Source organism: Neomonachus schauinslandi, chromosome 12 (assembly GCF_002201575.2).
Source record: "Neomonachus schauinslandi chromosome 12, ASM220157v2, whole genome shotgun sequence".
Classification (NCBI taxonomy): domain Eukaryota; kingdom Metazoa; phylum Chordata; class Mammalia; order Carnivora; family Phocidae; genus Neomonachus; species Neomonachus schauinslandi.
The window spans coordinates 81410108-81424928 of record NC_058414.1 but is presented as its reverse complement, the minus strand read 5'-3'; the positions used below and the strand labels follow the sequence as shown (position 1 = coordinate 81424928).

The 14821-nt window shown below is 39.7% G+C and overlaps 1 protein-coding gene and 1 pseudogene across 2 annotated transcripts in view; one reads left to right on the top strand and one right to left on the bottom strand.

The window, feature by feature from the left end:
• The window catches only part of GRM8 (glutamate metabotropic receptor 8), a 772971-nt gene that overhangs the window by 186486 nt on the left and 571664 nt on the right, over positions 1-14821 (top strand). For both annotated transcript variants that reach the window (XM_021699435.1, XM_021699434.1), the window contains exon 2: positions 255-471. In XM_021699435.1, the coding sequence (XP_021555110.1) occupies positions 255-471 (217 nt within the window). The remainder of the gene's footprint in view (positions 1-254; positions 472-14821) is intronic.
• On the bottom strand, positions 10932-11175 carry LOC110589060 (annotated as a pseudogene).

Genomic DNA, 14821 nt, shown 5'->3' with positions numbered 1-14821 from the left:
GCTTCACAGCCTGAAGCAACACTAGGTTCTTTTTTGCTATTTAGAAATGTGTTTTGAAAGAAAGTGAGCCTACAGACTTTTATAAAATACTAAATAAAAATAAAATAAAATTGGTGGTCACAAAACCGTATTTTGGCTTCAGGCTGATATGGCTAGGTTACTGGTATAGCTTTGGCTACTTAGTCTCTTGTGTGACAATTCATCATTAGACAAAATTCCTTATGGGTTGAAATGATCTGTCACTTGTTTTGCAGATACCTCAAATCAGCTATGCATCCACAGCCCCAGAGCTAAGTGATAACACCAGGTATGACTTCTTCTCTCGGGTAGTCCCACCTGACTCCTACCAAGCGCAAGCCATGGTGGACATTGTCACGGCACTGGGGTGGAATTATGTGTCAACACTGGCTTCTGAGGGCAACTATGGAGAGAGTGGTGTGGAGGCCTTCACTCAGATCTCGAGGGAGATTGGTAAGCATATATTTATCAGATGACTGCATTTGGAGGCGACAAGTTGTGGAAGTCTGAGCTTCTCCAAGTGCTCTCTGATCTGTGTGGAATAATTAGAGCTCCTACAGATGCATGACCTAGGCTGTCCACTCTAGGGAGAAGTTGGGTTTATTATAAATGATTTTGTTGTTCATGGTCTATCAAGGTGACATTTTGGTGCTAATTTAGGAAATAGAGCTCCTGACTCAGGCGAACATTTTTTAAAGTTGTCTGTTTTGACGAGGGAGTTTGCTGGCACATTAGAGCCACTGTAAATTTGAATAAATGACATACTATTTGATTGTTCTAGGTGGAAGTTTACATTAGCAAGTCATTAAATTAAAAAAAAAAGGCAGTGGAATTTAACATACAACACTAGAGGGATTAAGACTGGTAATCATCTTAAAACAATACTGAAGTAACCCCCAAGGCTGTACTTTAGCAATATTCTTATTGTCATATTTGACTTTTTGCATTTTTATTCTTACCTTTACTCTGTAGCTTACAGTGGAGTGAAGGGCAGTATGTAAAATTTGGGTTAGAACAAGGTGCTGATGAACTCTGTCCTGGGCTTTTTTAAAGGTGCTTATCCAAATCTCTACAGGCATTTTACCACGTGTATGTTTAGCCATGAGGTTGTAAATCCATTCCAATATGTGAAAAAATCAGAACAAAACAAAAAACAACTTAAAGTGCAAATCTTATTGCTGACTGGTCAACAATATAACTTAGTGGGTGAAAGGAGACATATTGTTACTTAACAAATCTAATTTTCTTATTAAGAATTACTGAATAAGATGTACATATTTTTTCTCTAAGAGTAATAATAATATTTTGTGGAAAAATTAAAGTGCCCCTTGGCTGTTTTTGAGTAATTTTGAACTTGAAGGAAGAAATTATATTGATAATTTGTTGCCTTTCTTGGAGGCTTCAGCTCAGGAAAAGGCCATGGGAGTGATCTGGGCTTATCTAGAATTAGCAATGACGGAGTCTAAAGTTATATTATTGGAATAAGTTTTCTCTTGAAAGACTTGAAGATGCTTGGGATCTGTTCTTCTGCATTTACTAGGGCATGAAAATTTATTATACACAACAGTTAGTATATTTAACATTTATCCCAGTGCTGTGCTATTGTGGAAAATGTAGAAAAGGCCTGGTGTTGTTGGACAGATTGGGATAATTGATTTAATTCAAGAACTGTCCACACCTGTTGTTAGTGTACATGATACCATACTCTTTGCTCTTTGAAATTTTAAATTCCATCATTATTTCTATAAAAATGATTCAAACATTCAATTAAACTTTAAAATATGACAAATTATATTATCTTCTTGCATAAGAATCCTAAGTTTTTCTTAGAGGAAATGCCCACTCAAATGAAAACAAAAGCTTCTGGATGCAGGGTTAATGCATTATTTAAGCAGCTGATGTCAGTTCTCACCAGAGTGATAATTCAACAAGAGAAGGAAACTGATAGAGTATGTATTGAAATGATATGTTTTTTGCAGTGACACTGTACATTCTTCAACTACAGGTCACATTGTGTGCATGAAACAGATTGCTATGAAAAATTCAATACAGGACATAATTTGCCAGTTGTTGCAGAATCTGATAAAATGCATTGTTCTAAAAGTTAAGTGAGATCACAGTTTTATTCTTTTGACTAAAAAAAGAAATACTTAGTTTTCACTTTTGGGGAGCATTGCTATACTTTGGTAATACTGTCACATAAAAGGATTCAGATGGTGCCGTTCATTATTCCTGTTTCTGTCTTAGTCATTAGTATGGGAGAAAATAATTTTAGTGCCTTGTGTATGCTCCTGATTAGAGCAACACATTTCTTCAATGTTGATCCTTTCAGTATTCTGTGACTTGATTGGCTGTCCATTCTATTTCAGCTCTCACTTATCTGGGGAATGGAGGAGGGCTGGGTTGTCAATTAATATGCAGAATACTGAAAAGGCCAAATTGGTACCACACTAGAGTATGCCATGGAATATATTAAATATCAAAACCATCCCTCATTTTAATGACAAAGATTTTTATCTAGAACAAAAATAGCTGAAAATTAAACCTTTTACATGACAATGATATTAATGGGAATAGCAAATGGTAGCAACTTAACCCATTCTGAAATGATCTGATGACTCTGATAAAAATTCATTAGTTCTGTAACATTCACTTCTCTTACTACAACATTGATGACATTTCTGTCACCATGTTAGTAGTGTGTTTTTAAAAATCTTAGTATCTTGACTGAGAAGGAGATGTATAAATTCATTTTGTGGAGTGTCTGCCTATTAATAAAATTATATATTTTCCCAATTCTTATAAATTTTCCTGTACTCTGTTCTGAATTTCTCTCTTTAGAAACATTGATTGCTAAGAAATTCCAGTGTAAATTGAGGCTTCCAATGTTTCCTCTCTGATTAATTCAGACAGATTATAATGGAACGATAAGGAAGTGAAAATCTGTTTAGTGATAATTGCTTGTATGGTTTGATTAGAACATTTTTCATTTTAACAAATCTGAGACTTGGGGGAAGTGTCTGTGAATCTTGGAGAATCAAGAAAATGAATGAATGATGGTCATGAACACAGACAGATGTCTGTGATGGCTCTTGTCTAGCCAAGATCATTCTAGGGAGAGCAGGACAGGAGTTACTTGATAAAATAAAGACAAATAGTCCCTTGATATCCTAGCTATTATAGTATCAGCCCAAGGCATTCTTGACTATAGGATTTTTTTTTTTAAAAGGCAAAAACATTTGAGATCAGCAAATAGCACAATTTGATTAGAGCATATTTTGTGTCATGATGTATAGGAGACAAAATTGGAAGGCTTGACATGGACGCATAGTTGAGTATTCCACCTCCCAGAGAGGTAATTTTATTCATCTTCTACACAATGAAGGAAACTGCTCAAGAGAGAGGGATCTATCAGAACGTATTTAAGATTGTATTAATGAGAAGTGGAAGATGGGGAGACCAGTTGAGAGGCCTTTGCAATAGCAGTCTTAGCTTGATATAGGGCAGTGACAATAGAAATGGAAGAGGGAACAGACTTAGGAGATATTTGTGAGGTGGGGTCTATGGAACTTAGGAATTGATTCGAAGTAGAGCTTGAGGGTAAGAAGAAAATTAAAGTTGAACTTGAAATTCTGAACCTAGGCAATTAGGAGAATGCAAGTGCCACAAATAGAAAAGAGTCAGTAAAATGGAGAGGTTGGTTTGGGATTGGATGGGAAGTGTGGTTATTGTATTTGATTACAAATACAATAAATTGTAGGTACCAATACATATCTTTTAGGAGAAAAACAGCAAAGAATGTTTGTCTAGAGCTGAGAGGGGAACTGAGATATAGACCTGAAGCTCATTCTCACAAAATTGATAATTAAGGAGGGAAAGGTAATTGCTGAGGTAGACGATGTAGAGTGAGGATTGAAAGGGGCTGAGGATAGACTCTTGGGGGAGAAGTTTTATGTAAAGGTAAATCATAACAAGACTTGGTAAGGATGTAGAGGAAAGGGAACCCTTGTACACTGTTGGTAGGAGTGTAAATTAGTGCAGTCATTATGGAAAATAATATGGAGGTTACTCAAAAATTAAAAATAGAACTACTCTATGATCCAGCAACCCTACTTCTGAGTATATATCTGAAAAAAAAAATGAAATCAGTATCTTGACGATATATCTGTACTCTCATATTCATTGTGGCACATAATAGTCATAATAACCAAGATATGGAAACAACCTAAGTGTCCATTGATGGATGAATGGTTGAAAAAATATGTGTAAGTAGAATATTATTTGGCCTTAAGAAAGAAATCCTGCCATTTGTGACAAAGTAGATGAACCTAGAGGACATTATGCTAAGTGAAATAAGCCAGACACGGAAAGACAAATAGTACCGAAAAAGATGAACCCATAAAAACAGAGGGTAGAATTGTGGTTTCCAGGGGTTAGGGAGTAGGAGAAATGGGTAAATGTTGGCCAAAGAGTGCAAGCTTTCAGTTATGCCAGATGAGTAAGATGAATGTATAGAATGGTAACTACAGTTAATACTGTATTGTATACTTGAAATTTGCAAAGAGAGTTGATCTTAAGTATTCTCACTACACACACACACACAAATAGTAACTATGTGAAGTGATGGATATGTTAATTAGCTTGATTGTGGTAATCATTTCACAGTATATACATATTTCAAAACATCATGTTGTACACCTTAAGTATATACAATTTTCATTTGTCAATTATATCTTAGTAAAGCTGAGGAAAATTGATATAAATGGAAAAAAAGTGTGGGAATAATGGCCTAGACTTAGCAAAGCTAAGAGTAAGTATGGCAGAGTGTTATCTTCTCTTGATGGGTTTGTGGGTATGAGGGGACTCTCAGTCTCCTTTGAAGAAGATTTCCATGATGGAAGATGGTAGGAGTTCTTGAGGAAAAATTCAGGGATATTGAGCTGATTTTCATAGGAGAACAGGAACTTTTGCCAGAGAGCATAGCTGAACATGTGTGGTACAGTGGCAGGAATCAAGGAGTGTCCTTGACGGGGTGCATTAGTTCCCTAGGGCTGCCATAATAAAATGTCACAAACTAGATGGCTTAAAACAACAGGAATGTATTGTCTCACAGTTCTGGAGACCAGAAATCTGAAATCAAATTGTTAGCAGGGCCATGCTGCTTCTGACAACTGTAGGGGGGAATCCTTCCTTTCCTTTTGTAACTTCTGGTTTCTGCTAGTCATCCTTGGTGTTCATTGGCTTGTAGAGACATCACTCCAATCTCTGCCTCTGTCATCATATCACAGTCTTTTCCTTTCTTGTGTCTGTCTGTGTCTTCTCTTATAAGGATGTCCATCGTATTAGATTAAAGGCCCACCTTACTCCAGTATGACCTTATCTTAATTGCATTTGTGATCACCCTATTTCCATATAAGGTCACATTCTGAGGTACTGGGTTTTAGGATTTCAACATACCTTGTTGGGAGACAAAATTTAATACCCATAGCAGGAAACAGTAGTGAAGATGGGTGTACATAGGGAGCTAACTGGCAGTGACAGGAATGGGAGGTAGACCAGGAGGATAATAGATTAGAAATGAAGATGAAAGGGGTGCTAAGTAGAAAAAATTTGGTTAAATGGAGAAGCCTATAACAAAACCAGTTCAGAAGTTTCTTTTTGAATGTTACAGAATTTGAACCTCCCTATCCTGTCTACTTGGGTAGATGGAGTGACCTAATGGATGATTCAGGGTTCCATACTAGGGTAGGTGGTGGGATCCAAGTCTGGCTTTCCTAGGCTTCTAGGTAGTTAAGATCACAGTGGGCACTCCCTGTGCAGTGGTGAACTGGCCGTTCAACCCCCCTGCTTTGTGTAATCCCAAGGTGCTGCTCTTTTCAATGACATCAGGAAAATTATGGACATCCAAAGAGTCCTATTGAGCCTAATTTATTTTTATTTTCCCTTTTGGGCTCTCTTGGCCTGAGGGAAGGGAATAAGCTCAGTTGCTGCTCTTTGTTAAGACTTGTCCATGTTGCACACCCTCAATTGTTAGGACCAGAGTCCTCTATTTCTGTCTTGTTTTAATTATTTGATACAATGTTTTCATTGATATTGTAATAAGGAGGTTCATAGTATATGCTTACATTTTTCCATCATAAACTCTGGGGCTCGCAGCTTGTGACTCAAACAAATGACTTCCTTGAGTCTTTAGACAGGCTTTCACTTGTCTTACCTTATTATATTATTTTTAAAAAGAAGACAGGATAATAAATGTTAATGCTACCACTATCATTATAAGGGGCAAGAAAGCTAAAGCTTTATCTTTGAAGATAAAAGGAATTTGTGAAAGCATTATATCTTTTCACTGTGGATTTGTACAGTATGGCAACACACCTCCTTTAATCAGTCATCATGTTTATGAATGGCTTATTGAAGATGACAGGCCTGCGAGTCATCATTGCACACATTACAGGGGCCAGAATAGACCTGATTCTGTCAAATCTTCTAGCATATGTGACTTTTTTTTTCTAATTTTTTTCTAACTTGCAAATGCTGGACGCTTCCAACTATCGTCTGACATGTGTTTGGAATCTTAAAATCGCAGAATTGGAAGGGATTGCAGAGGTCGTTGGACTGGCACAATCTGTTTGAAATGTTAATGCAATAAACCAATTTAATTAATTCTTTTTTTGTGTATAAAATGACTGACACTTGCCAATAGTGATTTATTTTTTGGCGGGGGTCAAGCAATAAAGTCAGGGAGATTTCATTCCTAGTATATAATTGAAAAGTGTCCACTGATCATATTTTTAAACTATGTCAGTACCATTTTAAAAGAAAGCATTTTTTCCCTCTTGGATTATAAACAAGAACCAAGTTTCTATTAGCTGAAATGGATTCACTTCAAGATTAAAACAAAGTATTTTCAATGACAGAAAGAAAGGAATACATAAAGCACAGCTTTTCCCCTCAGATGTTCATTGCTTTGGAAAAATGACTTCCAGCAGGCAAAAATCAATTTGACAAAAGTATTAATGTTGTAAAATACTATGAATGAAAGGAAACATTTAAATTCAATTGAAAATTTTACTTTATATTCCTACAGCTGAGTTCCATTGATAACACCAAATTTCAAGTTGCAAATCACATTTAATTAATATTAACACCAGGTAATTGGCAAGAATAACTTCAAAGGAGGGCTGAGGAAATTGCAAATTGGAACTGCAGGTGCAGTGATCCTGCAGAAGCTTTATAGGGATCCAAAGAAAGTGTATATGATTTTAACAATTACTGCAGAACCTGATCAAATAGAGCATCATTTCAAAGCTGTTTTTCACCTTGGCCTTTCTTAATATTTAGGGCTTAGGAACTGCTAAGTAGCAGCAGGTGCTGTTAATGTGAAATAGCAAACAACATTCAATTAGTGCTTTTAGACCTATGATTCTTAATGCTGTAGTTAAGTGTTCCATAAACAATGGCAGTTTGATGCAGTGGAACCCACGTTAGAGTCAAGAAGTTGTTTAAATCTCTCTTCTTCAGTTATGAGACTTTGAGGATTAATTTTCTTGTCTGAAAAATGGGAGCCCTCTCCTCAGTGGCCATTAAATGATATAAAGCTGATGAATGTTATTCATAAACTCTAACATGCTATTTGGTATCAGGTACTACTAGTGAAAGGAATGGGGATAAGATGGATTTTTCCCCCAGTGTGTGGCAGATCTACATATTATAAGGGTAGTAGATGTACTGCCTGGTGTGTAGGATAAATAGCGAGAGGGCTTGACTTGATTCATTAATTACCTTCAAACTTATTTATGTTCTTCCTAAGAGATCATGGAGATCAGAAAGGAGGATTTTGTGAAGCTCCTGACACCTTCCCCTCTTTGTTCTCCTTATTAGTCTCCATAACCACTATGGTAAGTCTTCTACCCTAAGTCTTATTCTTGTCAGGTGACACAATATTACTTATTGTGTCTCCTGACAGTTGTCTTTGCTTGGGTCTGGTTGTTTAGTTGCCACTTAGAAGAGTTGAGATTTCAGGACAAGTCTGGAATATCTTGCCTTGTCTTCATAGATGTGCTCCTGTAGGTCCCTTGGCACCACTTGGCACTCTGACTGTAATCCTGACCTCTCTGTATCCATCTTCTCCCAGATTGTGTTTTTCTCGGGGGATAGACCCCCCCCCACCACACACCCACCCCCATGCCAATATCCAGCAGAGTGCCTGGCACATAACAGATGCTTTATGAATGTCTGTTAAATGACCATTGTCACCAGATTCATGGTTGTGTTGGTATTGGGAGCCTAGACGTCAGGCTTGCTCAGGCTCTGGGATCTGAAAGGGAGAGATGTTTCCAACAACGGTTTATACATTTTCTTTCCTAATGTGTAATCGAAGTGGGAAACTTCAGGGGTTTCCATACTGTTGAGCCACTTAGAATTCAGTTTTTTCTTACTGGCAAATACCAAAGCCTATAGTTTGTAGGTGGAGACCACCTTTAAGCTCTCAGGTCAGACAATGCTAGGGAGTAATTAAATGCTTCTCTTGAGCTGGGTTTGAGTTCCAGAATTGTCATATCCTAGCTCTGAGACCTTGGGTAACTTAATCTTGTTGTGCCCCAATTTCTTCATCTGTGTAATGGATTTAACAACTGTGCAAGATGTGAATGAGATCATACATAACAATGTGTGGCACATGGTAAATGCTCAATCATTGCTAGCCTGTATTGTGTTAGGAGTTCATTCTCACCAGTGGGTAACCAAGGAGGGGTCTTATTGCCCTGAACCTGTATCCAGTTTGCTTGATGAGCAAATAAGAAGGCAGAGTGAGGTCCAAACAAGTGCTCAATTAAAGGCCACCAGTGCTCCTTATTCCTGAATCTTGCTTCGTACCTCCTAGCAGTGACCAATCCTATTATTTCTATTTTTTAGCCTGACTGATTTGTTACCTAGAATAGTGTTGGCACATAGTTGAATGCATGAGTTACTTAAATATCAGTCAGCCTTGGAACACTGTTCTCTTTCTCTTCCTTTTTCAACCTAAATATTAATCTATTCAGCTAGCATTTATTGTGCACACACCCTGTATCAGGACATGCTTGTGCTAGGCTTAGGATATAGAGATGAATCATGGCTTCTGCTTCCTAGCTGGGCGCTGTGTATCAGAGGACTCAGAGATGCAAGCAAACCATTACAAATGGATGTGATCGTTGCCTTAACAGAGGTATCATTTCTGGGCATTGCCCAAGAACACATTGCCCCAAAAAGGGCCTCCTGCAGTTCATGTAACAAAAAGACCTGGCATGGGCGCCTGGGTGGCTCAGTTGGTTAAGCGACTGCCTTCGGCTCAGGTCATGATCCCAGGGTCCTGGGATCGAGTCCCACATCGGGCTCCCGGCTCAGCAGGAAGCCTGCTTCTCCCTCTCCCACTCCCCCTGCTTGTGTTCCTGCTCTCGCTGTCTCTGTCTCTGTCAAATAAATAAATAAAATCTTTAAAAAAAAAAAAAAGACCTGGCATAACACAGTGGAGGGTGGCAGTCTGTGAAACTTAAGCTGAAAGACAGTACACCATGTGATGGGGAGTGATATTTAGATAACTCCAACAGAAACATAGTTTCCTGAATAAGAGGCAGCACAAAGAATTGAGTGTGGAATATACCAACTTTGTAATGAATGCTGTGCTTATTTGTGAAATGTTTAATAGCTGTAAAATGTATATAGCTTTTTGACCATTTTTATTTCTTGATCTATTGACGATTACTCCGGTGTATCCACTGATGGACAAGTGTATGACTTGCCCTCTCACATTAGCTCTTCTCCCTGATCACTCCTTCCCAGCATCGCTTATGCCTTTGGCAGTGTTTTCATCTTTGTTTAGTTCCTGAGTCTGAGCCAGGGCCAACAGTTTTCCTCAACCTCAGCCCACAAATTTCCAGGGTTTGAAATGTTTTGACCATGATAGACCCTGTGCCTGGTGGTCCCAGGGTGAGCCCTGATCCCCTCTCTAGGTCACTGCAAACTTACTGTATTATGCCATCCTTGACTCACACTCTGGATCTGTGGGAATGGGGCTCTGCCCCCGACTCTGAACTCTGAGGTTTGGGCCATGACACCTGCTGATTCCTCGTCAGCTCTCTCACCTTATTGGGTGGGGGTGTCCAGGCCTGCCTATATTCTCGCACAGTGGCTGTAATCTGACTCTACATAAAGTTGCTGAGCACAGCCCTGCCTGTGGAGTGCGCCCCTGATATGTCCTGGGGTCCTGACCCTCTCTGGCTTGTTGCCTTTACATCTCCCACATCCTTTTAGTGTCCTATCCCTAGAAGAAGAGAGCTTAGCCTCAGATGATGGTGTGAGGTTCTTTTTCAGAGATTCCCAGGCAAATTCTTGGGAAGGGACAGGATCTGTCATTTTAGTAGGCAGTCCCTGTTTTGAGTTATTTTTTCCTGCTACCTAACGCTCATCACCAACTATATTACTTTTCTAGGGCTACCATAACAAAGTACAGCAAACTGGGTGGCTTAAACAACATCAGTCTAGGCTCAAGTCCTGGATCAAGGTATCTGCAGGATTGGTTCCTTTTGTGCATTGTAAAGGAGTATTTGCTCTATCCCTCTCCCCTGGCTTCTGGTGGTTTGCTAGCAATCTTTGGTGTTCCTTGGCATGTAGACCTATCATTCTGATCTTTGTTTTCATCTTCACAGGGTGTTCACTCTGTGTGTGAGTGTGTGTGTGTGTGTGTGTCCAAATTTCCCCTTCTTTTTTTTTTTTTCCAAGTTTCAGATATTTATTATTCAGTGTAAACCCCAACACAATATACCAACATGATTTCGTGCATTTAGAGGGGAAATATTTCCTGGATAAGTGGAAAATTGTGTGGATGGCTTCTGGAAGACCTTCATTCTAAGCAGCTTTGTAGTGAAACATTTCATTTAGAAGTCTGAACCTTCTTTCTTCAGTTTGCTGTAATCTACATTCACTGAACTTGTATTGATCATTGGGACCCAGTTTGTTCCAGGGTTCTGGGTTATTCTTCCTAACCCAACTGACATCTGGATTGAACAACGCAAGGTGCAAGACATACAGCACTGCTCCAGTGCCTCCTGTCCCAATAAATACGAAGAGGGGGATCAAGCTTGGATGCTTCTTGGCCTGACCGATGATCGGGCGTAACATGGTTGCGGCAGAGGCCTCCTGTCCAGGAGAAGAAAAAACCAAACGTGGAAGGCCCGGCACTAAGTAATCCCTCCAAGTTTCCCTTTTCTATAAGGACACCAGTCATATAGGATTAGGGGCCCACCCTAATCTCATATGACTTCATATTAGATGACCTCATATGAGTATGATCTCATCTTAATCACATTTGTAACAACCCTTAATTAAATACATCTGCAATGAAAATAAAGTAACATTCTGAATTACTAGGAGTTATCATATGAGTTTTTCTGGTACACTTCAATCCATAACACCAACGATGGCTGATGGATTTATGGAGTTCTTTCTGAATCGAACCCACATTAGTCCTGGTTCTTTGGATTCTGGGCATTGGGCTCAGAATGCTACTCAGTTTCTCCTGAGGCATCAGCTTTTATAACCAGGTTAAGCAACCTTGTTTCCCCTTGTCCTTGCAACTGGTCTCTGCATGCCTCAAAAGTGAATGCTCGACTCATGACAAGCGTGCACTTCTCCTCCTTTGCCTAGTGCTAAAGAAATCACATTCTTTTATTTCCTTTTCCAAAGTAATTTCCTCATTAAAGCCATTCTGCTTGGAAACTGTAGCACTAGATGGGAGCTTTAAGGTGCAATTTGTACTTCACTGTGTCCATAGGAGAACATAATATAAAAATACCCTCCTGCAGAAATGAAGAAGCATGAGAATCCATTTATGTCATTTTTGTAGGCCTGAAAAGGTTGGCCTGAGAATTAGGAGTGTGTTTTCCCAGTTTATTACTTATCAACTAAGTACTAATTATGGTTTCCTTGAAAATAAATGGCTCAAGAATAGTACAATCAGAAGGCTATGAAATGAATAGTTTGTTGAAATAGGTGCCAATTATTTCTGGGGTCGTGTCCCTTGGCAAAACCATGCTGCACAGTCTTTGTTCTCTAACATCTGCATGTTTGACAGATACTGGGCTTCTTTCTTGGCTTCTTTCAGTGTTACCTGACCAGAGCCATTCCATGACTCATTGGGGACTCCACAAGGGAAAGGCAGGGGAAAGGAGAGAAAGTGAAACTCAAGTCAGCACATTTTGTTTCTTGTTAACAGCTCTGGGAAGAGGTTTGGTCGGGAAAGGAATTTTAAGTAATGATTTAAACATATCTTCTGGCATTGTAGCAATGAGAGAGAGAGGGAAAAAAGCCTCTTGTAGCAGCTCAGATACACTTCCAAGGCCATGGTACTCAGGGCCATGTGACTCTGGGGCCACATTTGCATCATGTATCACGGCTGGCATGCACATAATGGACTATTAAGGGAAAGTGGGATGCACTGAGTACATTGCCAGCCTTTTGTGTTTGATTTCGTGAAGGACAACCAGTGTGTTCCCCTTCAAAATTATGCATGATGCTATTGCCAGAAGGAATCCTGCATTCGGTGGAATTATTCATGTGAGCTGATGTGACAGTTTATTCAACAAATACTTGAGTACCTACTGTGTGTGGGGGCTCTGTTCCTAGGAGGTTATGGATATGGTGTTGGACCAGTCAGACCTGGTTCCTGCCCTTGTGGGATTTCTAGTTAAGCTTACTGTCTTTACATTTCTCATGTCCTTTTAGTCTCCTATCTCTAGGCTATGGGAACTCAGCCCGAGCCAAAAACAGTGTGAGATGCCTGAGATTGAGAGTCCATGAAAATGCGGAGAGGGGCCCTGCATCTGCCACATCAATAACTAGATCCCCTCAGTGTTCTGGAGGCTTCCATGGCATGCTGAGAGGGAAGGGACATATGTTTGGAGGAAAAGTACACATGTGTGTGTTTGTGTGGGTATGCAAAAGGATATACCTGGACCAAGGAAGGAGACAGGCCCACTCCCCGGGGCAGGTGTTTGGGAGCAACACCAGGTGCCAGCGGGGTGAGTGCCATTCAGGCATACAGAGCATAGATCAAGAAATTATGTTCCCAGGTGAGTAACGTGAACTTCCTGCCGTGTGGCACGCCTGGAATTCCTGCCTTCCCCTACATTGGTCTGGTTAATGTTTCCTTATTCTTCTGTTCTGATTCTTTCCCAGAAGTCTTCTCTGATCTCCTACTCCTCCTCCCAGCTAAGTTAGGGTTCTCTTCTCTGTGTGCTGTCAAATAAAAACGATTCCAGACATGGATAAGGAGAGACTTTATTCAGAAGACAGACTATTGTAATAGGGAATGCCCCTATCTCAGAAATCTGCAAACATGAAAAAATCAAAGGGGAAAAAGTCTTTTCTTTACAGGGTAGAGAGGAATAAGCAAAAGCTTAATGGAGATTTTTAAAAGGGAAGTTTGGGCAAGCAAAGGGGAAATGACTAGTGAGGTCTGATAGGAAAGTGTCCTCTTGTGGTCAGCCAATTCCCGGGGGAAACTAATAAGGGGACAGGTTCCATTTTTCAGTGCTTGCTCAGATTTGGGGGCAGACAGAGTTCTGAGGCATGTAGGAAGGAGAGAAGCCTGACCTAAGTTTTGTCAAGACAAAGTAGAAGGGGCCACTATGAACACTTGGTCAGTTTCTAGGTACTTTACAAATAGATATCTTACCACTTTGTATTTTAATTACTTCTTTGTCTTCCTTCAGAGGTAGAGAGCATACCTTATTTATCCTTGTATAGTACTGTGGGTCTAGAAGAGGTTCTAACAATGCTTGTTGAGTGAGTAGATAAATGAGCACAAAGCAGGTGAGTGCATCCTGGGGACAGGATATCAGAAGGAGGTAATTTGGAAGATGTAGGTAGGTGGACAGGCTAGCAGTCCTCATGGAAGGGGGTGCACCCTGCCTAGGGTCAGGATGCAGCATCACATCCTACCTTCTGGCATTTGGGAGACTTGGGGTCTGGGCAGCAGGATGGCTCTACAACAGGAAGTTTCATGGGAAGGAAGGAGAACTAGGAAACCAGAGTTCAAGGCCAGGTTTAAGTTGGGAAACAGAAGCAGTATCTTAAGTAGATGACAGCATGTTTGATGCCCAGATTGGTGAACTTGCTTCTGAGAACCAGAACCAGACACGACCTATAAGTTGAATTAAAAGTTGAATTAAGGTTTAGAGCTCTGTGAGGTCTGACAAATAGGTGGCTGCAACATCAGAAAGTAGGTAAATGTGTTGAATGTATTACTCCTCTTTCAACTGCCTTTGAGTGTTCAGGTATATAAGTATGTGGTATGATTCATGACTGTAAGATGTCCTAAAGGTATATGGCTTCTGGTATTTAGAGCCATGAGGAGCTTCTTTATTCCTGATTCATTTGACAAATGATTGGAGCCAATATGAGGTTCCAAGGATTGTGCTAGGTGCTGAGAATTCACATATGTGGTCTCTGGCCTCAAGGGGCATAGATTCTAGTGAGGAGACTGATTTTAAAAGAAAACCAGTAAACAAACTAATAATTATAAATTCAAGCTAATAATTATAAATCGTGTCTAATTAAGAAAGAAATAATGCATGTTTACAGTTTATTTGTTCGATATCTGGGAAGCTGGTGTGGCTAGAACCCAGCAAGGAAAAGGGTAGCAGCTCATGAGATAAACATCAGTCAAAGGCATGATTGACTGGTTTTTTAGACCATGGCAGAATGTATGGATTTTATTTTCAAGCAATGGAAAACCTTTGAAGGCATTTGATTTGGAGGGTGGCAT